The sequence below is a fragment of the Amphiprion ocellaris genome, chromosome 4, assembly GCF_022539595.1.
Source record: "Amphiprion ocellaris isolate individual 3 ecotype Okinawa chromosome 4, ASM2253959v1, whole genome shotgun sequence".
NCBI lineage: Eukaryota > Metazoa > Chordata > Actinopteri > Pomacentridae > Amphiprion > Amphiprion ocellaris.
This window is the reverse complement of record NC_072769.1, coordinates 38,830,759-38,850,566: the sequence shown is the minus strand read 5'-3', so window position 1 is coordinate 38,850,566 and position 19,808 is coordinate 38,830,759. Positions and strand designations below refer to the sequence as shown.

Genomic DNA, 19,808 nt, shown 5'->3' with positions numbered 1-19,808 from the left:
GGGTGTAGCTGTGCCCCAAGAAACCAAGTGTAACCTTTCTCTAAGTATCTTTTCTGACTGTCGTAAATATTTCTACACCGCTTAATCCTCATTGAGATCAGGTTTGGGGGGGATGGAGTCTATCCCAGCTGACTTACGGTGAAGGCAGGAGACACCTGGACAGGTCACCAGTCTATGACAGAGCTACACATACAATCACACTCACATTCACACCTTCTTCCACGAAGCTTCAACATCAGTGAAACAAGTGCATTGAAGTTGAGGGAGACTATGTTGAAAAATAACGCAAAAAGTTCCATAATATGCTTATAATGTGACGTTTTCTGGTGAGGCCAAGATTTATTTATTTTGTAATATACAAAATGAACATGTAATGTTTGTGGAGACTTGCCTAAATGTTTTAATCTGTGTAAGCAAATATAAAAGTAGGATTTAGTCTTTTAGCTGTGAACAGAAGATCCTGTGGAGAAATTGGAGACCTGACACTCTTAGAAATAAGGGTGTGGCTTCAGCTTCATGAATGAAAGAGAAGTGAGACATATCTGCAATTTCAGCACTCAACAGGACATAAAAAGTACATGTAGAGAATTACCAGTCCAATTTAATAAAAACTGTTTAAAATGTTTGGTGACTTTGTCCTAAAATAAGGCAAAAAAGCATTTCCCCTCATACTTGTACTACTTATGTTTCCGTGATAGCTTTTAGAAAGCAGATGATTGGCTGTTCAGAGGGAGAGTGAGATGTTTTTTTTATTGCCCTCTATGGGGTTTCAGTCTCCCATAGATTTCATTTGAGAATTGCTTAAGTGGCGAGGCCTTAGAATATAATGTCCTATAACGTGTTAAGGCAGCACAGATGGTTCTATCATTGACAGTATCAGGCAGGTGGTTCTAAAGTTGTGGCACAGACAACATTCAAAAACAGGACATGTAAAAAATAAATACAGGAACAACCTTTTTTTCATCATGTTTTTTTAATAAATCAAACATTCCCAGTTTGGCTTACAAATAGGCATTTAAAGTCAAATAACCCTGTAGTATACTTGAGGCAGTAGCCGACATTATGCTCCTTAATACAAAGAGGAGACAACTTTTTGGCTGATTTTATTGTGAAAAACACAATTTAGCATTTGTGGACAGAGATGAACCCGATTCAGTTTGATGAAGTAAAGCGATGCTGTTCATGATGCTCCTAAAGATTCACACCAGCAAGAATTTAATAAGAATTATGCAATCTGAGGCCTTGTCCACACGTAGCCGGGTATCTCACAAAACGAAGATGTTTTTCTACGATTCGGCCTATCATCCACACGAAAACGCAGATTTACGTCATCAAAAACGATTCTTTTTAAAAACTCCGACCAAAGTGAAGATTTGCGAATTCTCCGTTTTATGCGTCTGCATGTGGACATCAGTAACCGGGGTTTTGCGTTTCGAAACGTCACCGCCTGCGACAAAATATGTTCTTACGTCACATATGCGACCTGTGTTTACATTCGGTAACAGTATGGATGCTCTCACAAGGTTTTGGGCGCCGTTTCTTGTACAGGCGCTTTTTACTTGCTTGTTTTTACAAGCCCAGATACTGCTCCACATTCAACAACACAGGCGAAGGACGACGTTAAGGACGGTTATTCTCCACCACTTTGCTAGGATTTGGGGAACTACTGCCACCTAAAGGTCCGGCATGCTTATGAATGTGCTGAAAAACGCACTTATGCGGTTAGGTGTGGATGAAGTTTTTTTTCTAAAAACGAGGTGGTGTGTACGTAAGTTTTTTTTTTTTTTCTGGACGGAGGGGGCAGGATATTCGGTTTTACAAAAACCCGGCTACGTGTGGACAAGGCCTGGGTTGTGTGTTCAAAGCCCTGTACAGGCGGTTAAACAACAACGCCACACGACACACAGGTCGTATGAGTTTCAGACTGTTTTCCCAAATCAATTATACATGTCTGGTTTTTTTTTGTTTTTTTTACATCCTCCGCATGTCAGAAGATAAATAATTATAAATTCATGGTTATGCATAATCAAGGAGTTTAATGAAGAAAGTAAATACTGCAAATTAAACATATTAGAACTGTACCAAAGTCCTTGTATTAACCACAATTAATCCAAGTTTAAATACACAACAGGATGCACTAGGACTGCAATATTACAAAATCAACTTTTTGAATTTTTAAGGATTTCGTCATCAGCAAACACAAAACATCTCAAAAATTTACAAAAATAAATAATTTTTCAAAAGTTTACTTAGACTTCTTTTGAGCACAGATTGTAAAATAAATGCATGGCATGCATGTCTGTTTTTTAAAATTGTAAATATCGATAAACCTTTTCTGTGAGCTCAAACCCTTTCTTAGATCTGCCTCATGAAGAGAAAAACGAAACAAAAGGTTGTGGTCCTGTTTTGTAGTAAATTTTACCAAGATGCACATATGAATTGTCTGCAAACAAGATCAATAGTTATCTATTACCTGGAATCATCTCTAGTGCACCTCATTAAAAAGCCTTTCTCTTCCATTGTCTGTCTAAATAAAATATACAACAAATGAACTAAAACAAACATCGGCAGCTCTGTTGTTGTGTTAAGAGGTAATTTCCAGATTTTGAAGAGTAAAAATTGAAGATTTTTCATATGTATAACATATTAATAATCAAAAATGACTTTCAAACGCATCCTATAAAACAGACATAACTTATACTTTATTACTTCATGACTGAATTTGTAAATAAATAACGCAAATCTTTCCTGGTTGAGTAGCTCATACAAAATTAAAGTCTTATGTACAAGGACGTGGAAACAAAGACGTCAGGGATTCGGCGTGATGTCTTCTCAAAGAGAGGTTAGAAAAAAGGTTTTCAAGTATTCAAGTACCAGAAATAAAATCAAAACTGATGCATGAGAACTTGCTAAAAGAGAAAACACAATACATGTTACAAAGCTGCATATTTTACCTTTTGTAGGAATAGTAAATCAAATTTAATTTAATAACAAACCACACTTATTAAACAACATTCACTGCTGCCCTGTGTATGTTATCTACCTGTTGCTCAAAGGGTTGTACACCCCATCTGTCAAATATAAATCACAGTAATGTCCTGACAAAAATGTATAAAAACATTTTCAACCTGGTCAGACATCAGGCCACATGTTTGATTGACAACCTCACAAACTAAACCTGTATTTTGATAAAATGTGAAATATTGAGCTTCATTTCGTGTCCAAAAATGAACAGCAGAAGTTAGAAACAATCTTTTAAAGTTCATTAATGTCATTACTTATATGATGTGTCAGTCTGACTTTATGGGTATGACTGGAACCAGGTGTTGCTGGTTTAATCCAAAGACCATCTGCAGACATCTGGGTCAGTAAAGGGACCTGCTTTGACTTGTACCACTGAGCAAGGCATTTAACACTGTAGCTACCCAGCGGCAAAATGAAAAGAAAAGTTATTTTACCAGGGAGCTCCCATTGTGATCATGCGCTGTAAGAACGTAAAGCAGGAAAAAAAACTTGATAAATATCCATAATAATCAGTAACAGGAAATGATTAAAAATGGTTTTGTGGCACACTCATATGATTGAAAGCATAAAGTTACCAGAACCTTACACTTCCAAATGGTTTTACTAGGTAGATTTTTGGTTTTTAAAAACACATTTTTCTCCTCTGCAATTATTTAAAGCTGAATGTGCACTGCACAAAAAGTTCTCATAATTTTGTTGTTGTAACCTGTAATCACAAAAAAAACAGCAAAACCTATTGCCACACAAAAGTCAACACTAAAAATGTTTTCAGTAGCATTTGGCCTCAGACCATCAAGTGGTTTTAATCTTTATAAAAAAGTATGCATTACAAATGTACTTTCTGATATGTTAGGATGCGCTGTCACATCACTTTCTGTGAAGCTCGAGTCTCATGTGGAAGTGATCATTCCATGCACACGGAAGCGGTAAAGACACGTGTATTCGATGTGACCCCAGTTGGTAAGAACTCGCAGCTCCACAAATCGATAAACCACGTCACTCGGGTTCTGTACGAGGGGAGAGGAGGCAAAGAAAAGAAGAGAGAAAGAAAGATGAATAAAAAGAGAAAGCTTAAGGCTACAAGAAAAAAGACAGAAGATAAGAAATGTGAGTGTCAGGTGTGATCAGAATGCTCTGGGACTGTTTGTGGTTCATGTGCATGAAGCATGTCATGTCCACATAGCTGCAACCTTCGCAAGCACTAACTGGCACAAGTCATGTCACCTGAATTACATATGTTATTGTGCACATCTGAGATTTCTCCATGGATCTCACACGGGAGGAGAGAAGAAAACACCAAATTCTGTGACAGTCAGCAAAGATGAGCCAACCTTAATGTTTAGGATAATTACTTGGGGATAAGAGGTGGTTCTGGGGCTACCGAAAGAAACAGCAGTTTTTACGCTATAAAAGGCTACATTTTATAAAACCAGCAGAACTCCATCAGGCCAGGAGCACTCATCACAGATGGTGCTTGACATGTTTAAATAATGGGACTTCCAGTGTTGCAAAAGCACACAAGGAGACTACTTTGAAAGGGATGGCCGCCAAATTTAAACCAGGTAGTTTCTGATTTCAGCAGATTGATTCCACCTTGTACGTGTTGACGTTCAAGACTTCCCACCTTTTATGGTGGTGTTTGTGGTGTTATGGCATTCTGTAAATATCACAGGGATCGACTATTTATCGTCAGTTTGAACTCACAGGCAGCTTAAACGTCTGCGTTGACGGTCCATTCTCATCGTAAGTGAATTTCCCCAGCAGTGTTCCTTCTTCTGTGTCATTTTTCATGCCCTGGGAAAGAGAGAAATTATAGCCATTTTAAAGTTTAGAATCACTGGAGAAAAAATGCTTTATGTGACGATCAGTTTTTTTTTTCTGAGCTTGGTAATCATCCATTATAGAGGTAGTACAGAAATATTAGTAGGTTCTAAAAACGCTACATAGCATGTAGTGTAATAGAGCTGCATTTTCCTATTGTGGAATATAATAGTGAGACAGAATTGAAATCTAAGAAGTTTCCAGAGACTTAGCTGAAGGCTAAGATTTTACAACCTAATATTATTTTTTTCACCCGTATCAGTCAGCACTGGGAAGCAGTCTTTCAATAAATTTAAGTAATTTCAAGCCAAACGTCTTGGGCTTACAACTTGTTTTCGTATATGTATCCAGTATATGTTCATTATAGTGCTATTAAATGATATACTCTTGAAAATAAATATAAAAATCCTAACTACTAAATAAAAGCTTAAGTGATTGGTATTTCCGCTTCTGAAATGTTGTGATTAAATCTGACAAATCTTTAGTATGTGAGTAAGTACAAAAAGAAGTCATGTGGTGCCACACTGTGTTTCCAGACTGGGATGACTCACATAAACTTCAAAGTCTTTAGGTGCGGAGTCAATGCGACCGGTGGGAGAGTTGTAGCGTGGCAGGTGATCCAGCGTCACATGACTTATCCTTACGGGGTGGGAGAGAGAGATGACAAGAATGCCTTGGACACCGTGAAACGCCCAACATTTTCCTGGAAGCAGCACTGGGTAGCCCTGGAACGGAAGGAGGGAGGAGATGCTAATAAAACTGAAACTCCTTAAAATCTTTACTTACCGAGTTTATCATGACTTATGAGGTTAAAAAAATGTATAGAAAAGAAGGGAAAAGGGGAAAATAAGATGAGGCAAGATATAAAAAAATAAATAAAAATGAGAAAGCAGGATAATGGTTCTACCTGAATAACAGTGCGTGGGCTTTCAGATGGATACCACAGAGGGAAACCAAACAGGGTGAGACACGCTGAGCGATGACGATACGTCTCTGAACACCTGGTGCTGATCACACTGGCGCCTGTACACAAACAAAATGTAAAATAAGAATTTAAAGATACATTGCTGAATCTACACTCATTTTAGGCAATGTTAAAGGACTGCCTTTAATACAAAATGAAGACAATTAAATCAATCTTTGCAAGGAAAAGCTTTGACAAAGTGCTATTTTCATTTAAAATAATAAGAATGGAGAAGACAAACTAATTGACAAATGAATTTAACATCCAACACAGTACACAGTTAGGAAAATTTAGCAATAGATGGCCACAGAGATAATTAAACGTTTAACCCAACATTCCTGACCTTGCGTCTCCAGAGCAAAGTCAGCCATTTTGTCAGCCATGGGACGTCCACAGTCTGTGCAGCTTCCTTGGTCAGCATTTCTGACTGCATCCTGCTCCTGATTCACAATCACAACAGGAGCATACCTCAAACATTGGAGTACAGCACCAGGGTCCTGTATTTTTAAAGCCGTCTTACAGACTATCCACTGTATCAGTACATATGTAGTTACTTTGATGCGGTCAGTGAACCACTTCTCCATGGCCTGTTGGAGCTCAGGGGTGAGATGGTTGAGGACTGGAGCCGTACTGGTATCAGGACAAGGGGCTGGAGGAGGCATCATCTGGATGGATGACAACTCCTGGGACAGCTACAAAAGAGAGGAAGTCACATTGAAATCGTGCATAACAAAGACGTCATGTTGAGAAATAGAAGAGAGGCAGTATTACTTAATGTCTGTCTAGCCATAAAAACAGTGTAGAAATCCGTAATCTGCTGTCAGCTGGGCACATCTCTATCAGACACTGTTACCTTGGTATTCTGGTTCTCCAAAGTTTGGATCCTGAGGTTGAGACTGGCTGCAGCAGAGCGACTGTCCACCTGGTAATCTTCTACCTGCCTGCCCAGCACGGCCAGCTCCTGCTCCAGACGCAGCCGACTGTCTGAGTCCACCACCTCCAGATTGGCTTTCATGTCCTGCATGTCCAGCTGGAGTTGCTCCTTCATCTGGGATATTAAGATGTGAATGAGTCAGTCATCAGTGGAATTATTGTGTGACTGGTAGAAGGGTGTTGGGAAGTGTCAGTGAAGTACTGCTTAAATCAGTGGGGAGGCTTGATGGTGTAAAACATTATTGCAGAGGTTTCTGGAGGTGTGAAGGATCTAATTAAACTCGACATAGATGATCTCTTGTTATCCCACGTTTCACTCTGGGCTAAGGAGTTAATGATGGATTAATGTAATAGATTTTATATAAAGATCGCCGTTAAAAATCGGATACTTTTCACTCCAAGTTTCAAATTCATAAAGGTAACGCAGTCTGTTATTGGAAATGATGGTGCATGATTCATTTCTGTAATAGCACCTTGGAAAAGTGTTCAGGACTGACAGACATTCCAGAACACTTTATGACCCAAAATAACAAAGCTACAGAGCCATGGAAAAAAAAAAAAGTCTTCCTAAATGCTGCAGTTTTACTTCCCCACCACTAGATGTTATTCTAGCGGTGGTCATTTGCTAAAATCCATAGCTGTTACTTTCAATCTAACCTCCATCATGAGCTCCCCAGGCAGAGCTCTTCACAAAGAGAGTTTCTCTTACCTGGGAGATAAGGAGTTCCTGCTTAAGCTGCAGATCCACCTGCAACAAACACACAAACATGTTACACTCAACATGCCTTCATTTAAATCAGCATGTGGGGACTTTGCGATTCTTTAATTTCACAAAACTGTTTTTGCAAAAAACAACAACAAATTTCCTCATGTTTTTCTCTAAACTGCAGACAAATTGCTTCTTACCAGTAGATGCTGCATCTTAGCTTCTATAGCAGCAGACACAATGGCAGGATCCTGAATAAAAGAAATAATAATAATTAAACTCTTAATGTAATTAAGGTAACACAAAAGACTCCAAACTTCAACATGAGCGACCCTAAAATAGCACAAACTTCTATTTAATCTTTAATATTCTGTTGCTAAATTAAGAGTATACTGAGTCATTAATAGCAATATAAATAATTTCTTCATGTTTGGGACCTAATAAAAATGTTTCAATGACTCTCGGCTCCCAGGACCTTCCTAAAGCAGCAGCCACCAACTCTAAAACTTCTGCACACTAAATGTACACTTTCTACTTGTGCAAGTTACTCATATTCTAGTAGTACTGTTGTCTGCTATTGTTCAGTTTTTTAACTGCTGCTTTTGTTCATGAGCAAGTCTTGAAGATTAGGTTCAGGGACTTACCTACCAGGAGACATTTGCCCACTGATTAACCTACGTACACCCACACATCCAATGACAATCTATGAAACTAGCACAAACAATCTGTGAGATGCAGATGATCTGCACTTGAGCCGTACCGTTGTAGGTGTGGAATGCATGGTGTTGGGTTGAGGAGGAGGAGTGGCAGGGATAACAGGTTGACTCTTGGGTTTTGTCTGTGACGGGGTGTTTGTGACAGTCATGCGGGAGATGAAAGAGGTGAACAAGGGAAGGAGCAACCAGATACCTGGAGAAGACAGGAGGGACACTGCCTTGAGAACGGCACTTAAAACACATACGGTAACATTACTTAAGTCCATGAGCATTTTAAGATCAAAGACCCTGACATGTGCAACCTGTAATGACTGACATTTACTGTGACTCATTCAACCACACTGAGGTGGAGATGGTGTGAGCACAAACCAACCACACAAGCAAAAGAAGCCAAGTTGTGCCACTTTGCAAGGCATACATTACATTTGGCGGCAAACACTACCACCTCTTCTAATTTTGACGATATTTTAGTGGAAAGTAGGTGTGGTAGAAATTGCACTATCACTGCAAAAAGATCTGTGCTACTTACTGAAAATATATACATGTGAACAAAACTAAAGAGCAACCATCAACACTCCCAGCAGACATTTCCAGGTAATGAAATGTCTCCAAAATGTATTTGAATACTTTGGTAGATGCAAACTTAAATCTATTAAATGTTTATGGTACTTACATAGAAGTGCAAACAATAACAGCAGAACCAGACCACCAATTTTCTTCATGCTGCTGCTGAATACAGCTTTCGCTACTGGGAAGAGAAGGAAAGTTGATTTGCAGGGATTTTGAAAAGCCAGAGCCAAATCACATGCGGTGGTTGTGAAAGCACAAACCTGCCGGTATGTGAGAGTATATACGATCTTCAGGCACGTTGCCCTCAGAGGACGAGTATCCTGAGCTGTCCACACCACTCTGACTGAGCTCCTTGTGGTTAGGCCTCAAGTGTAATCGTGACCCGCTGGAGAGCCCAGTGTAAGGGCTCTTCTCTGGAGGTACGGGACGGCAGCGTGTGGGTGCCTGACCCTGGGCTGATGATGGGGTCAGTGCTGGGCGAGGGGTGACCGTGATGGGGACGTAGGGCACGGTCCTCATGGTAGGTTGAGTCTGACTGCTCAAGGGCGACGATCTCTGACCTGAGAGGCAGAAGAGGAAAGAGGAAAGATAAAAATAAAGTGAGATGAGTGAGTGACAGATTAATATATTTCTTTTCTTCTATCAAAACTTGACGAGGGAAAATGTGTATATATATATATATATATATATATATATATATATATATATATATATATATATATATATATATAGCATTACGCATGTATACTAATTGTTTATTATTAAGACAAGACTCTAAAATCCAAATATACACTACTGTTCCAAAGTTTGGGGTAACTTAGAAATGTCCTCATTTTTGAAAGAAAAGCAGTTGTTTTCAGTGAAGATAACATTAAATGAATGATAAATCCAGTGTAGACATTGTTAATGTGGTAAATGACTATTCTAGCTGGAAACAGCTGATTTTTAATGGAATATCTCCATAGGGGTACAGAGGAACATTTCCAGCAACCATCACTCCTGTGTTCTAATGCTACATTGTGTTAGCTAATGCTGTTGAAAGGCTCATTGATGATTAGAAAATTCTTGTGCAGTTCTGTTAGCACAGGAATACAAGTGTGAGTTTTCATGGAAAACATGAAATTGCCTGGGTGACCCCAAACTGTTGAACGGTAGTGTGTATTTACTGTAAAATGCCTTCATTTGGTTGAAAGCCCTATTTATTGCCAGTGAATAAGGGTGCAACCAATGCTACTTAAAATGTATTGTTTTAATTAAATTATCACAAATTCAGTCCATTTGCTTCCATTGTTACAAAGGAGTAAAAGACAATTCCAAGGGGCAATAATAAGTTTAATGGGATCAGTGGAACAAAGCACAAAATTATAGCCAGTGGTAGACTTTTTTTTCCAGATTTTTTTTGTGAATTACTTGTTAGTTCTCCCTCTTTAAACTTCTAAAAGTGAAGTAAGAAAAGAATTCTTGGTTGCAAAGCTAGTAAACATATGCAACTAGTGATAAGAGGTCACAAATGGACACTGTTTTGCAATGAGAAATCATGAACTAAACGGTTTTAGACCTCTTTTTATGGGGAATTTTTAATCTACTCTGCGGAGTCTCTAAATAAAATGTCCCTACCTCTGTTCTATTCATGCTATTATTATGACTATTATAATGACAGGATATTATGTCATTTCTGTTTGAGTGCTGTAGTGATGCTACCATCATGCTGGCCTGCAGTGCCAGGTGTCTCAGGGGTCCCAGAACTAGCATTGCTATTGGCTCTGCTGGAGGTGCGGGAGCCAGGCTTGCGGGTCCCTGCCTTCTTCTTGAAAACCCTGAAGAAGAAAGAGGTATTAGAGAAAGGAAAACAAATGGTTATCATTACTGGTTCTAAACGAGAACCTAGAAACCAAGCTTTAGGCACATGAAAACACACACAGAAACACAAAGTTACGTACTTGACCGGGTTTTCTCTGTAAGATATGTTTGTCACACTACTTGAGTCAGATTCCTCATCTGAATTGTAGTAGCCACCGGACAGCAAGCGGGAACTCCTACGAGACATGACTGAAACACACAGAAAGAAAAATAATAACTAACGATTAGTCAGTATTTTACAAACCTTCCTGAATTGTTTAATGCCTCTGGTCAGAATATATTGACAGGTGAGGGTCAGTACAATGCAAATGGGTAGGATTTCAATTTTATGGAGTGAAGTCTAAAAGAAACATTGCTTTGTTATCTTTAGAAATGCTAATCCATGTCAACAACATTAAACACAGATTGAGCCAAATATCCATCTAGTATTCCTCAAATGGAACAACCTCTCTCTAAAAAAATAAGACAACTGTACTTCAAAGTTTGTTTATAACTGATTTTTTCTGCTAGTTACCAAGAATTAATATGTTGGATGTTCTATACACTGAACATAAGCATAGTGATAATTACACAATTGTGCATTTTAAGTAAAACTAAGTATGTTTGTCTTAAAAATTGCAGATTTTCCCCAGGAAAATTAGTACAGCAGGTTTAATCACTTCTTATGACATTAGCAGAGATTAGGGCTCCAACTAAAGCTTCGTCTTGTTATCAATTTATCTGCAATTTCTTGTTTCATTAATCTGTACAAAACATTAAACAAAGCCCTAGCACCCAAAATGACTTCTTAAAATGCCTTGTTTTGGTTGTTCAAAAGTCCAAAACAGTACAATATGCAATAGTGTAAAATGATGAATATTCAGATCTAGCTGTTTTTTTTTTTTCTGTTGAGGCAGATTTCTGTCACTTTAAAACAAAACAAAAACCCAGAATTATGCATACTTAATGTAAAGATAGCACCAAGTCACGTGATAATAGCATACTAATTTGTAATACTGGTTGTTGGCAGGGTTGTAGCATGAGCTGCAGTGGGCATTTACACAATTTCGTACACCTACAGAGGTGGTAGATGCAGTAGCTGGTCCTGCTACGTAAAGTATTAGTAGCAAAAACAGAACAATTAGTAGAAGGATTCAAGGTGTAGCAGAAGCAGAAATGGACGAAGCATTAGCAGCTGCAGCAACAGTAGTAATTGTGACTGTGTTTCTGAAAGTTTTAATAGGTCTAACAGGCAACATTAGTCACAACATCACTAATCATAGTCAAATAATAGTAGCAGATGGAGCAGTGTGAGTGACGGTGTCAGTACAGTGAAATATACAGTATTGGCAACAGTGAGCCTGTTAACAGTTGATGTAGTGATAGCAGTAACACTAGCGGTAAGTGTCTGACAGATGCTCTCTTAGTTAATCTTAGTCGCGTGTAATCCAACTAATCTGTTCTGCTGCTCAAACACTCCCTGAGAAAACAGAGCATAAAAAAACACAACATCTGAACATGCAAACAAGTGCAACTACACACACAAGCTTAAAGAACAAAGACAGACAATGTTACTAAGCTGTGACACAGACACATTTAAAGTGCTTAGTACAAAGATAGTCCTTTATTTCTCCCCACGCCAGGGGAAATTCACACTGTTACAGCAGCTTATGTAGCAATAAACATAGTAATAGTAGAAAACAGTCCTGTATAGGGACAAACACACACACACAAATCGTGCGTACCTTAACAGACTCAGCATGCTTCAAGTGAAGAAAAATCTTGAGAAAGTAGTTTAACAGCACATGATGTATAAGACGAGAGTTTAAAACGACCTGGTTTCAGCTGCTTTATCTTTTGTTCATGTTTGTTGAAAAGCGTCCACAAGTTTAACTTTCAGCAAGGCCGCCATCACAAACATTATGTAACAGGCATCTTAAGCCGAGAAATCTCATTGGTCAAAGATGTGGTCCTACAGCGCAGATAATTAGCATAAACCGCAGCTCACAAGCTTTCATGCTTGCTGTGCCAACTCCTGTGGCAAGATTAATGGTATTTACTGAAAACATGGAACATATATTTCCCTTTTGGTGTTACTGTTGTAAAATGCACTTCCTTCACATGTTTTTATGGATGTTTCAGGAGTACTCTGTGAAGAGGGCAAAAGTATTGACTAATTTGACTACAAATCAACTGTATGTCACTGATAATAATGCATGTTCAGCTACAGACATGCTGCTGTGTAGACACCCAACTTATCTGAGGTTCAGAGCAGAAAGCAAGTTGAAACATTCAGGAGGACTAAAGTTTAATTCAGTAGTTCGCACCAAATCCTATTGCTGGACGTCAGATTAGTGACCACACAAAGTCATTATCAGAAAAAAACATAACATTGGCATCTCTGATGTTCTGAGACATCTCTGCATACCTCAAACTAAGTTACTAGACAATCTGGCCATTAAAGCAAGATGTTAAAAAGTGACCAGACGTTCAAAGTAAATGCCAGACATTCTACTCCACATGGCGTAATGTGATGCTATGGCAATTACATCTGCTGGGGTCTACTTGACTCTGTGCTGTAGGAAAAAACCAAAACTTTAGATTCTCTCTATGATCTAGTCTTTCAATTTCTGACTGTGCCACTTTTCTCATCAAAGAGACTTGTCTCATACGTTCGAACTTGGTCAAAGCTTACATTTAATATGAGGACATAACTACAGCTGATTGTAACAAACTCATGCATCTAAAAAGAGCGGCAGAAGACGACAAAAAGGGAAGCTGTGGCTGTTTGTACCTAACAGGAAGTTCGTGTGAAGGCACACACGCACACAGAAACCTTCACTACCAATAAGGGCGTTTCATTTTTCTAAATTTAATTGGTTTACTGGCAAAGACTAAGATAATAATGGCTAACTAAGATGTTTCTTCCACAATGGTCTTCTCCAGTATTCATGTTCAACATTACTACATCGACTGTTCACATCATTGTCTTTAATTTTACAACCCAGAGTATCTGAGAAGGATATTCAGCCCAACATAAAAAAAATCAGACTATGAAACTGATCAGAGAAAAGAGGCTAAAAGGTAACCAACCAAACTGTGTTAATGTAAACAGTCAATAATAGCAACATCATACATGACAGTCTACCGCTGTGGTTGTCACTGCCAACAGTGAGGCTTTCACTGTTTACTGTGAGCAAGGACAACACAGTCACACTGAAACTGATTTTTTTTCAGTGGCAAACAGTCAACATGTGAGACTTAATTCTCCAAAGCAAAACCTAGTCTGTTCACTTACCGACATTTTCACACAGAAAAAAAAAGTGCCAGATTTGCTACACTAACACTGTGAAAAGACAGTGAGGCAAAGTCCAGCTACTTGCTGTAGATGCATGTTCTTACTATAACCCCCCCCCCATATTGATCCAATCAGGCTGTTTATGTAAATGCTATCTCGCATTTTCAAATCAAGCACTCATCCTTATCCTGTAGGATTCAACCTTAGCAACGGTGAATTAGCTTCACAAGTTGGGTGACATTAAAGAGACCCAATATTAATTGATGTGGGTAACAAACAGTAGACAGTGACAAATGTAATGGGGTTATTTTTTTTTTAATCCAGCATGCTTTGAAACTATTCTGCAGATTGTATCACTAGCACTCGAGAAACAGCAACAACGGTCAAAAACATTGTGACTCCACAGCAACGACAGCCTGCATCTTCAACCCTGTATCTTTAGGAAACAAACACTCCCTTTTCACGTTTAGAATTTCTCTCTTCTCAGAACATCAAGAGGCTTTAGCTAAGAGTGCAGAGAGGGGAGCAGTTTGTACTTTAATTCCTTCAAATCCTCCCTTGCACTCTAAGTGGCATCTAGCAGCCTAGTTCAGCACATTTCTCCTCCTGAGCATACCAGCCCCCTGCTTGTTATCCAGAGGGGAACCCTGCACTAAGCTGTTTCTCATCATTTGCTGTTTTCCCTGAAATACTGCAGAAATGTTTGATCAAATCATACATTTTTCTGTAGCCTTCCCTTTTTTGTTTAAGGCTAATTATGCTATCCACTTTATCCAAAAACCAAGCTGAATCTTACAATTGCCCGTTCATGCTCTAAACTTGGAAAGCTGCTGTTGTGGAATGGGCTGCAAAACCCATTTAAGCCTTTTTATTTCAGTTTTAAGAGGCTCACTGTTCCGCTGAATGGCTGCTGAGAGAGCATGTGTTGCCTTGGTCACTCTTGTACTGCACTGCTCTGTTTCCTTTAGGTATGATTCCGCCATGTGTCACTAACATCCAGAAACCGTGATGCCACAGTTTGTTGACTGTTGTTCTGAAGTCTCAAATTTTGTAACATCTTGGTGTTTTGGAGCCAGAAGTGGCCATGTTTGTATAAAAGGGTGGAGCTGGTGAGGACAAGATGTGATTCTGACTGATAAACCAGCGACACTGTAGTAAGATATCCTGACCATAATTTACAAAATAAATCATACTGTGTTGAATGAGATTTTAACCTAGTAATTGAGACCATAAACTCATGAGGAAAATGTTTACTGCGGTAATAAATCAAGTGAGAAGTAGGGTAATTTCCTCAAAGATTTCTGTACAAAAAATACACTTCTTTTCGCAACCAGATAAGTCCACCCTATTGGAAAGAATACAGGTTTAAAGGACTGGCTTTACTTTTCAGACTCTGATATGATGGACACTTCTGAGTCTTTGGTCATGAATAGGAGAATCTCAGGAAGGTGGGGACATCCCCCAATATATACAAGGAAAGTTGATTCAGGTCCTGGAGCAATCATGTGAACAAAGAGAAACAAGATGCTGTTCTTCTAGAGTAGGGAAAACAAAGTGCTAAAACTAATGATTTAAACCATGTGACATGACCGCTAAACTTGCAAAGACTCATGAAAAACTAAACCAGCAATCACCATGAAAAAGGGGACAGCAGTGTAGAAGTGCATTGCACCTGGTAATAACTTCAAGCAAACGTGTCCACATGAAACTGTGCATGTCAGGTGTTGTCACCACTGTGTCCACTAGAAGGTGAAATGGAAGTAAAACTTAAACTAAAACTCGAAAATCTGCTGAACATCAGTGAGCTGTTTCTGTCGTCCCTTTCATCCCCTTACAGGATTTACGGGTAATGAATTACTTCATAAACAAATACGAGAGAAATGCATTGCTTAAACTTGGTGTGGACCCATGCTAATGATTCAACGACTGTGTACATTGTAATTGAAGCAAAACAAATCATACACACATGTATGTAGACCTACATGTGAATCCTATAAGCCACAGTCTATACTGGTTGAAAATCTCTGAGAGGAGGAGAGATTGAGATGTGGTACTGTTGTTCACGCAGGGCTGGGCAGGGTGGAGCGCTGTTACTGATCCAGTATCCTGACCACTGACACTGGCAGGACACATAAAAAGAAAGCATAAGAGTATAAGAGAGAAGGAACTGAACCAGAGTAGGATAATGGCACTGCTGGTTGGAGAGATCAGTAGAGAAAGACAGCAAACAGCACAGCAAAGATGAATAACTCAGTAGTAGACAAACAGAAGGGCTAATGTGTAAGACAACGTTGTGACTCTTAAAGAGAGAATAAAAAAGTTTAGGCTTTCTGAATGCGTGGAAAAACTGCAGAAAGAAAGGGAGAAAAAATGCAGAAACTATAGGCAAAGGAGGGAAAAAATGTGGAAAGAAGCGGGCAAAGAAAAGAATGCAGAGAATCAGTCACCATGAAACCAAAACTGGCTGGCAAATGGTTTAAGACTGCAGCTAACATTAGGACAGTGCCAGTGAAATATGACTCAGACATACAGAGCAGATGACTCATCTGTGTGTGTTGGTTTTAAACAAATTACCCCAAGCTCTTTGTGAAGTTGAGGAGGAGGAATTTTAGCAAAACAGCTACCTAATAAGGCCTGTTTACATCAGTGTGAACCAGATGCTTACTATGTGTTCTCTCAGTCTCCCTCTCCTAAGTTTTCTATTCTGTAGATAGTTTGCTGTTTCCTGGCTGACAGTAAAGCTTATAGCAGGACTGCAGAATACTGACAACTTCATTTGTCTGGAATGAAGTTCTACCACTGCAGTGCTTTTGTTTGCTGGGCGTCTCAGCTGTCTGAGCATCCCTGCCTGAGAATCTCAGGCAAGCAAATGTGGTGTCCTCTATCACGCCTCAAAACTCAAACAGCTGTAATGCATTATAAATGTTTTGAATATCTTCTCAATATGTCTCTTTCAATTTTATTTTATTCATTTAATTAATGTGTATAACTAGCAATATATTAATTAATCAAACATATGTAAATCTTACTATTTATAATTACTTTCATTTATTTTTTGAACACAATGTCATTTTTCTTACATGGAACAACTTAAAAATTCAAATTTTAACTTCTAATTTGCTTCAGCTCTTATTTGTGAGACAGGTAAACACAGCTCAAATACAGCAACTTGTAATTTTAACTGATCCATGCCATGCTGTAAACATGTACACTACTGTTCAAAAATTTGGAGTCACTTAGAAATGTCCTTATTTTTGAAAGAAAAGCATTTTTCCCCAAGGAAGATAACATTAAATTAATCAGAAATACAGTCTAGACATTGCAAGTGTGGTAAATGACTATTCTATCTGGAAATTTTTAATGGAATATCTCCATAGTTCTAATGCTACATTGTGTTATCTAATGGTGTTGAAAGGCTCACTGATGATTGTGCAGTTATGTTAGCATATGAATAAGTGTGAGTTTTCATGGAAAACATGAAATTGTTTGGGTGACTCCAAACTTTTGAACGGTAGTGTAGAGATAAACACAATAAACAATGGTGCATTTTTCAAACCCTGCTGAAAAATAAGCACTTCAGTAACCAGGCGCAAAGGAAATGCATAGGAAATATAGTTTTACAGTAACTCTGGCGTAAAACATCAAATGAAAACAATGGTAACATACTGTACTCTGCCGCTTATATGAATTAAACTGATGCCACAAATCAGAAAGAAAAGGGGGATGCAACTGGTTAGACAATGTTCAGGGCCACAGAAACTGAAGTATACTTGTCAAATATTAAGTTTCCGACAACTTACTGTGGTGAAAATGTAAAGTGTAAACAATAACAAAACACTAATCCTTGCATTAGTAAAGTTACGCTTCCCTTTTGGTGAGACATCCCCTGAAGCCCCTAAACGATCCCTGGTGGTCTCTTAACAAATTACAAAAAAAAACAGGAACTTCCTTTTTGTTTAGTTTTGCATAACAGTGCACCTTTTCAATATAATCCACCACTCATCACACCCATACAGTCTATACTTATAATACAGACCTTAATAGTAGAGCACAGGGCTTGTTTTGCTTTTGATAAATATAGTAAGTTAAGTGAAAATGCTTTAATGCAGAAATATAAGGTAAAGCTAAGTTTAAAAAAAAAAAAAAAGGTTATTCCAATTAAAAACTGGTTGAGCAGTGTTTCGAGAAGGAATATTACAGCAATGTGTCTTATTTACATGAAATAGTCGTTAGCATGTTAGCTAGCTGGGTAGCTCTAGTAAAAACTTGTTTAAAGTAGCCTTTAACTTAGCTAACCCCGTTTTAAAAACATGAAAAGTCCGCCTACACACGAACACTTCACGCCTATATTAATGGGTAACTGATGCATTAAATACGTGTTTTTGAGCCAGCCAATTTACTGTGCGTGTTTTTTAAAGTAATTACGAGCTGTAGTTGGCTAACGTTACCGGTATCCAGCAGGCTACAACAAATAGACGGTAGTTCAGCCCCGCAGCAGCCAACTGACAAAAGCATCCTGAGGCAGCGCAGAGATGAACACCGGGCACAGAGGCACGAAAAGTCACCGTTTATAACACAAATGTGGGTTCAACCGAGCGGGATATTAAAGTTGGAGTCGCTACTGCGGCGTAATTAACTCACCTCGTTATGTTTTCTGGTCTGTCGCAGTTAAATTAAACAAGCAGCAGCCCAGACTGGCAACCTAACTGTCAGGTTGTCCGTCAGGAAACGATAATCCTCCGTTCAGTCCTCACCGACACCGAGAAGCATCTCCGTCAGCGTCAAGTCCGCTCAACTAAGTCCCCCGACACCAACTTAGTTTCTCATAAATTCCCGCAAGTTAACTAAGAATCTGGATGGCATGGTTGTGGAGCTGAAGCTGCAGAACAGACTGACGATTGTTGTGACAGCTCCGCTACGGTGTGCAGAGGAGCTGAGGCAAGCTGGCAGCAGGAAGAGGCGCACTTCCGGCGGGGATTACAAAATAATGTTCACCAACTTTATATTTAACAACTTTTATTCTTATTCTTGTAAATAATACTAATAATGATAATAACTGTTAGGTTGTCGTTGTTGTTGTTATTATTATTATTATTATTATTATTATTATTATTATTATTATTAACAACAACAACAACAACAACAATAATGTCTTTATTATTATTATTATTATTATTATTATTATTATTATTATTATTATTATTATTATTATTATTATTATTGTCAGTCATTAGTTTGTTATCTCTAAAAATCACATGCCGGAGAACAATGACAACAACAACATTATTATTATTGTCATTATTATTATTATTATTACATGTGATTTTAAGAAATAACCCACCAATGGCTGACAGTCAAAATTAGCTTCCTTAAGACCAATGTGTTCTAGTCTGTGTTTACAACAAATTGGGACTTTCTTGGAAAATTCTAGAAATAAAATAACCGTCTTGAGCTATCGGTTCCTACAAGCTTCCTGTTTGCTGGGTTTGCTTGATTAGTTACTTTATTTTTTGTTCTATATATGCATGGAATATTGTCTATTTCTACTACTACTACTTCTGCTATAATTGTTAGATTAATTACATATCACAACAGTAACGTTTGCATAATAAGAATAACTGTTGTTGTTGTTACAGAATAATAGTTATTAATCTATAAATCTATAATCTAAACCTATTAATCTATAGCGTTATCAGAATGGCGTGTCATTTTGTTGTTTTGATTAAAACGAATATAAATTAAGACTAAAAAGAAATTTTCGCCTGAAATGTGCTGTGAGGAGGGTCTCCTTTAAATGTGGTTCGTTTACTTATTTATTTATTTTATTCTGTACACGACCACATGTATGATGTTGTACACGTCGGAACAGTTTCCGCTCTCATAGCACGGTGCATCTGCGATAAGCAAACATATAGCGCCTTCTAGTGGCCACAAATG

At 38.3% G+C, this 19,808-nt stretch overlaps 1 protein-coding gene across 3 annotated transcripts; it reads right to left on the bottom strand.

Annotated features, from left to right (window-relative positions):
- Window positions 1-2,016: 2,016 nt before the first annotated feature.
- On the bottom strand, window positions 2,017-18,810 carry sun2 (Sad1 and UNC84 domain containing 2). 3 transcript variants are annotated; one of them, XM_023291154.3, is made up of 16 exons: window positions 18,513-18,810; window positions 15,854-15,990; window positions 10,675-10,783; window positions 10,436-10,551; window positions 8,995-9,294; window positions 8,838-8,912; window positions 8,209-8,357; window positions 7,649-7,699; window positions 7,452-7,490; window positions 6,663-6,857; window positions 6,364-6,501; window positions 6,153-6,249; window positions 5,753-5,868; window positions 5,397-5,570; window positions 4,729-4,818; window positions 2,017-4,031 (listed from the first exon to the last, which is right to left on the bottom strand). In XM_023291154.3, the coding sequence occupies exons 3-16, from the start codon at window positions 10,779-10,781 to the stop codon at window positions 3,915-3,917; spliced, it is 1,764 nt and encodes a 587-aa protein (XP_023146922.1). In that variant the 5' UTR covers window positions 10,782-10,783; window positions 15,854-15,990; window positions 18,513-18,810; the 3' UTR covers window positions 2,017-3,914. The 3 variants fall into 3 exon arrangements, with proteins under 3 accessions (XP_023146922.1, XP_023146921.1, XP_035813542.1); XM_023291153.3 differs by lacking the exon at window positions 15,854-15,990; XM_035957649.2 differs by lacking the exons at window positions 15,854-15,990; window positions 18,513-18,810 and adding an exon at window positions 12,319-12,916.
- Window positions 18,811-19,808: the final 998 nt, after the last annotated feature.

Bases quoted from the DNA above. Each gene is read 5' to 3' on its own strand.
- sun2 (XM_023291154.3), bottom strand. From the start codon at position 10,781: ATGTCTCGTAGGAGTTCCCGCTTGCTGTCCGGTGGCTACTACAATTCA. The intron at 8,358-8,837 runs GTAAGTACCATA...TGTCTTCTCCAG, and splicing joins GTTATTGTTTGCACTTCTAT to GTATCTGGTTGCTCCTTCCC. The intron at 4,032-4,728 runs GTGAGTTCAAAC...CCCCTCGTACAG, and splicing joins CGCAGACGTTTAAGCTGCCT to AACCCGAGTGACGTGGTTTA.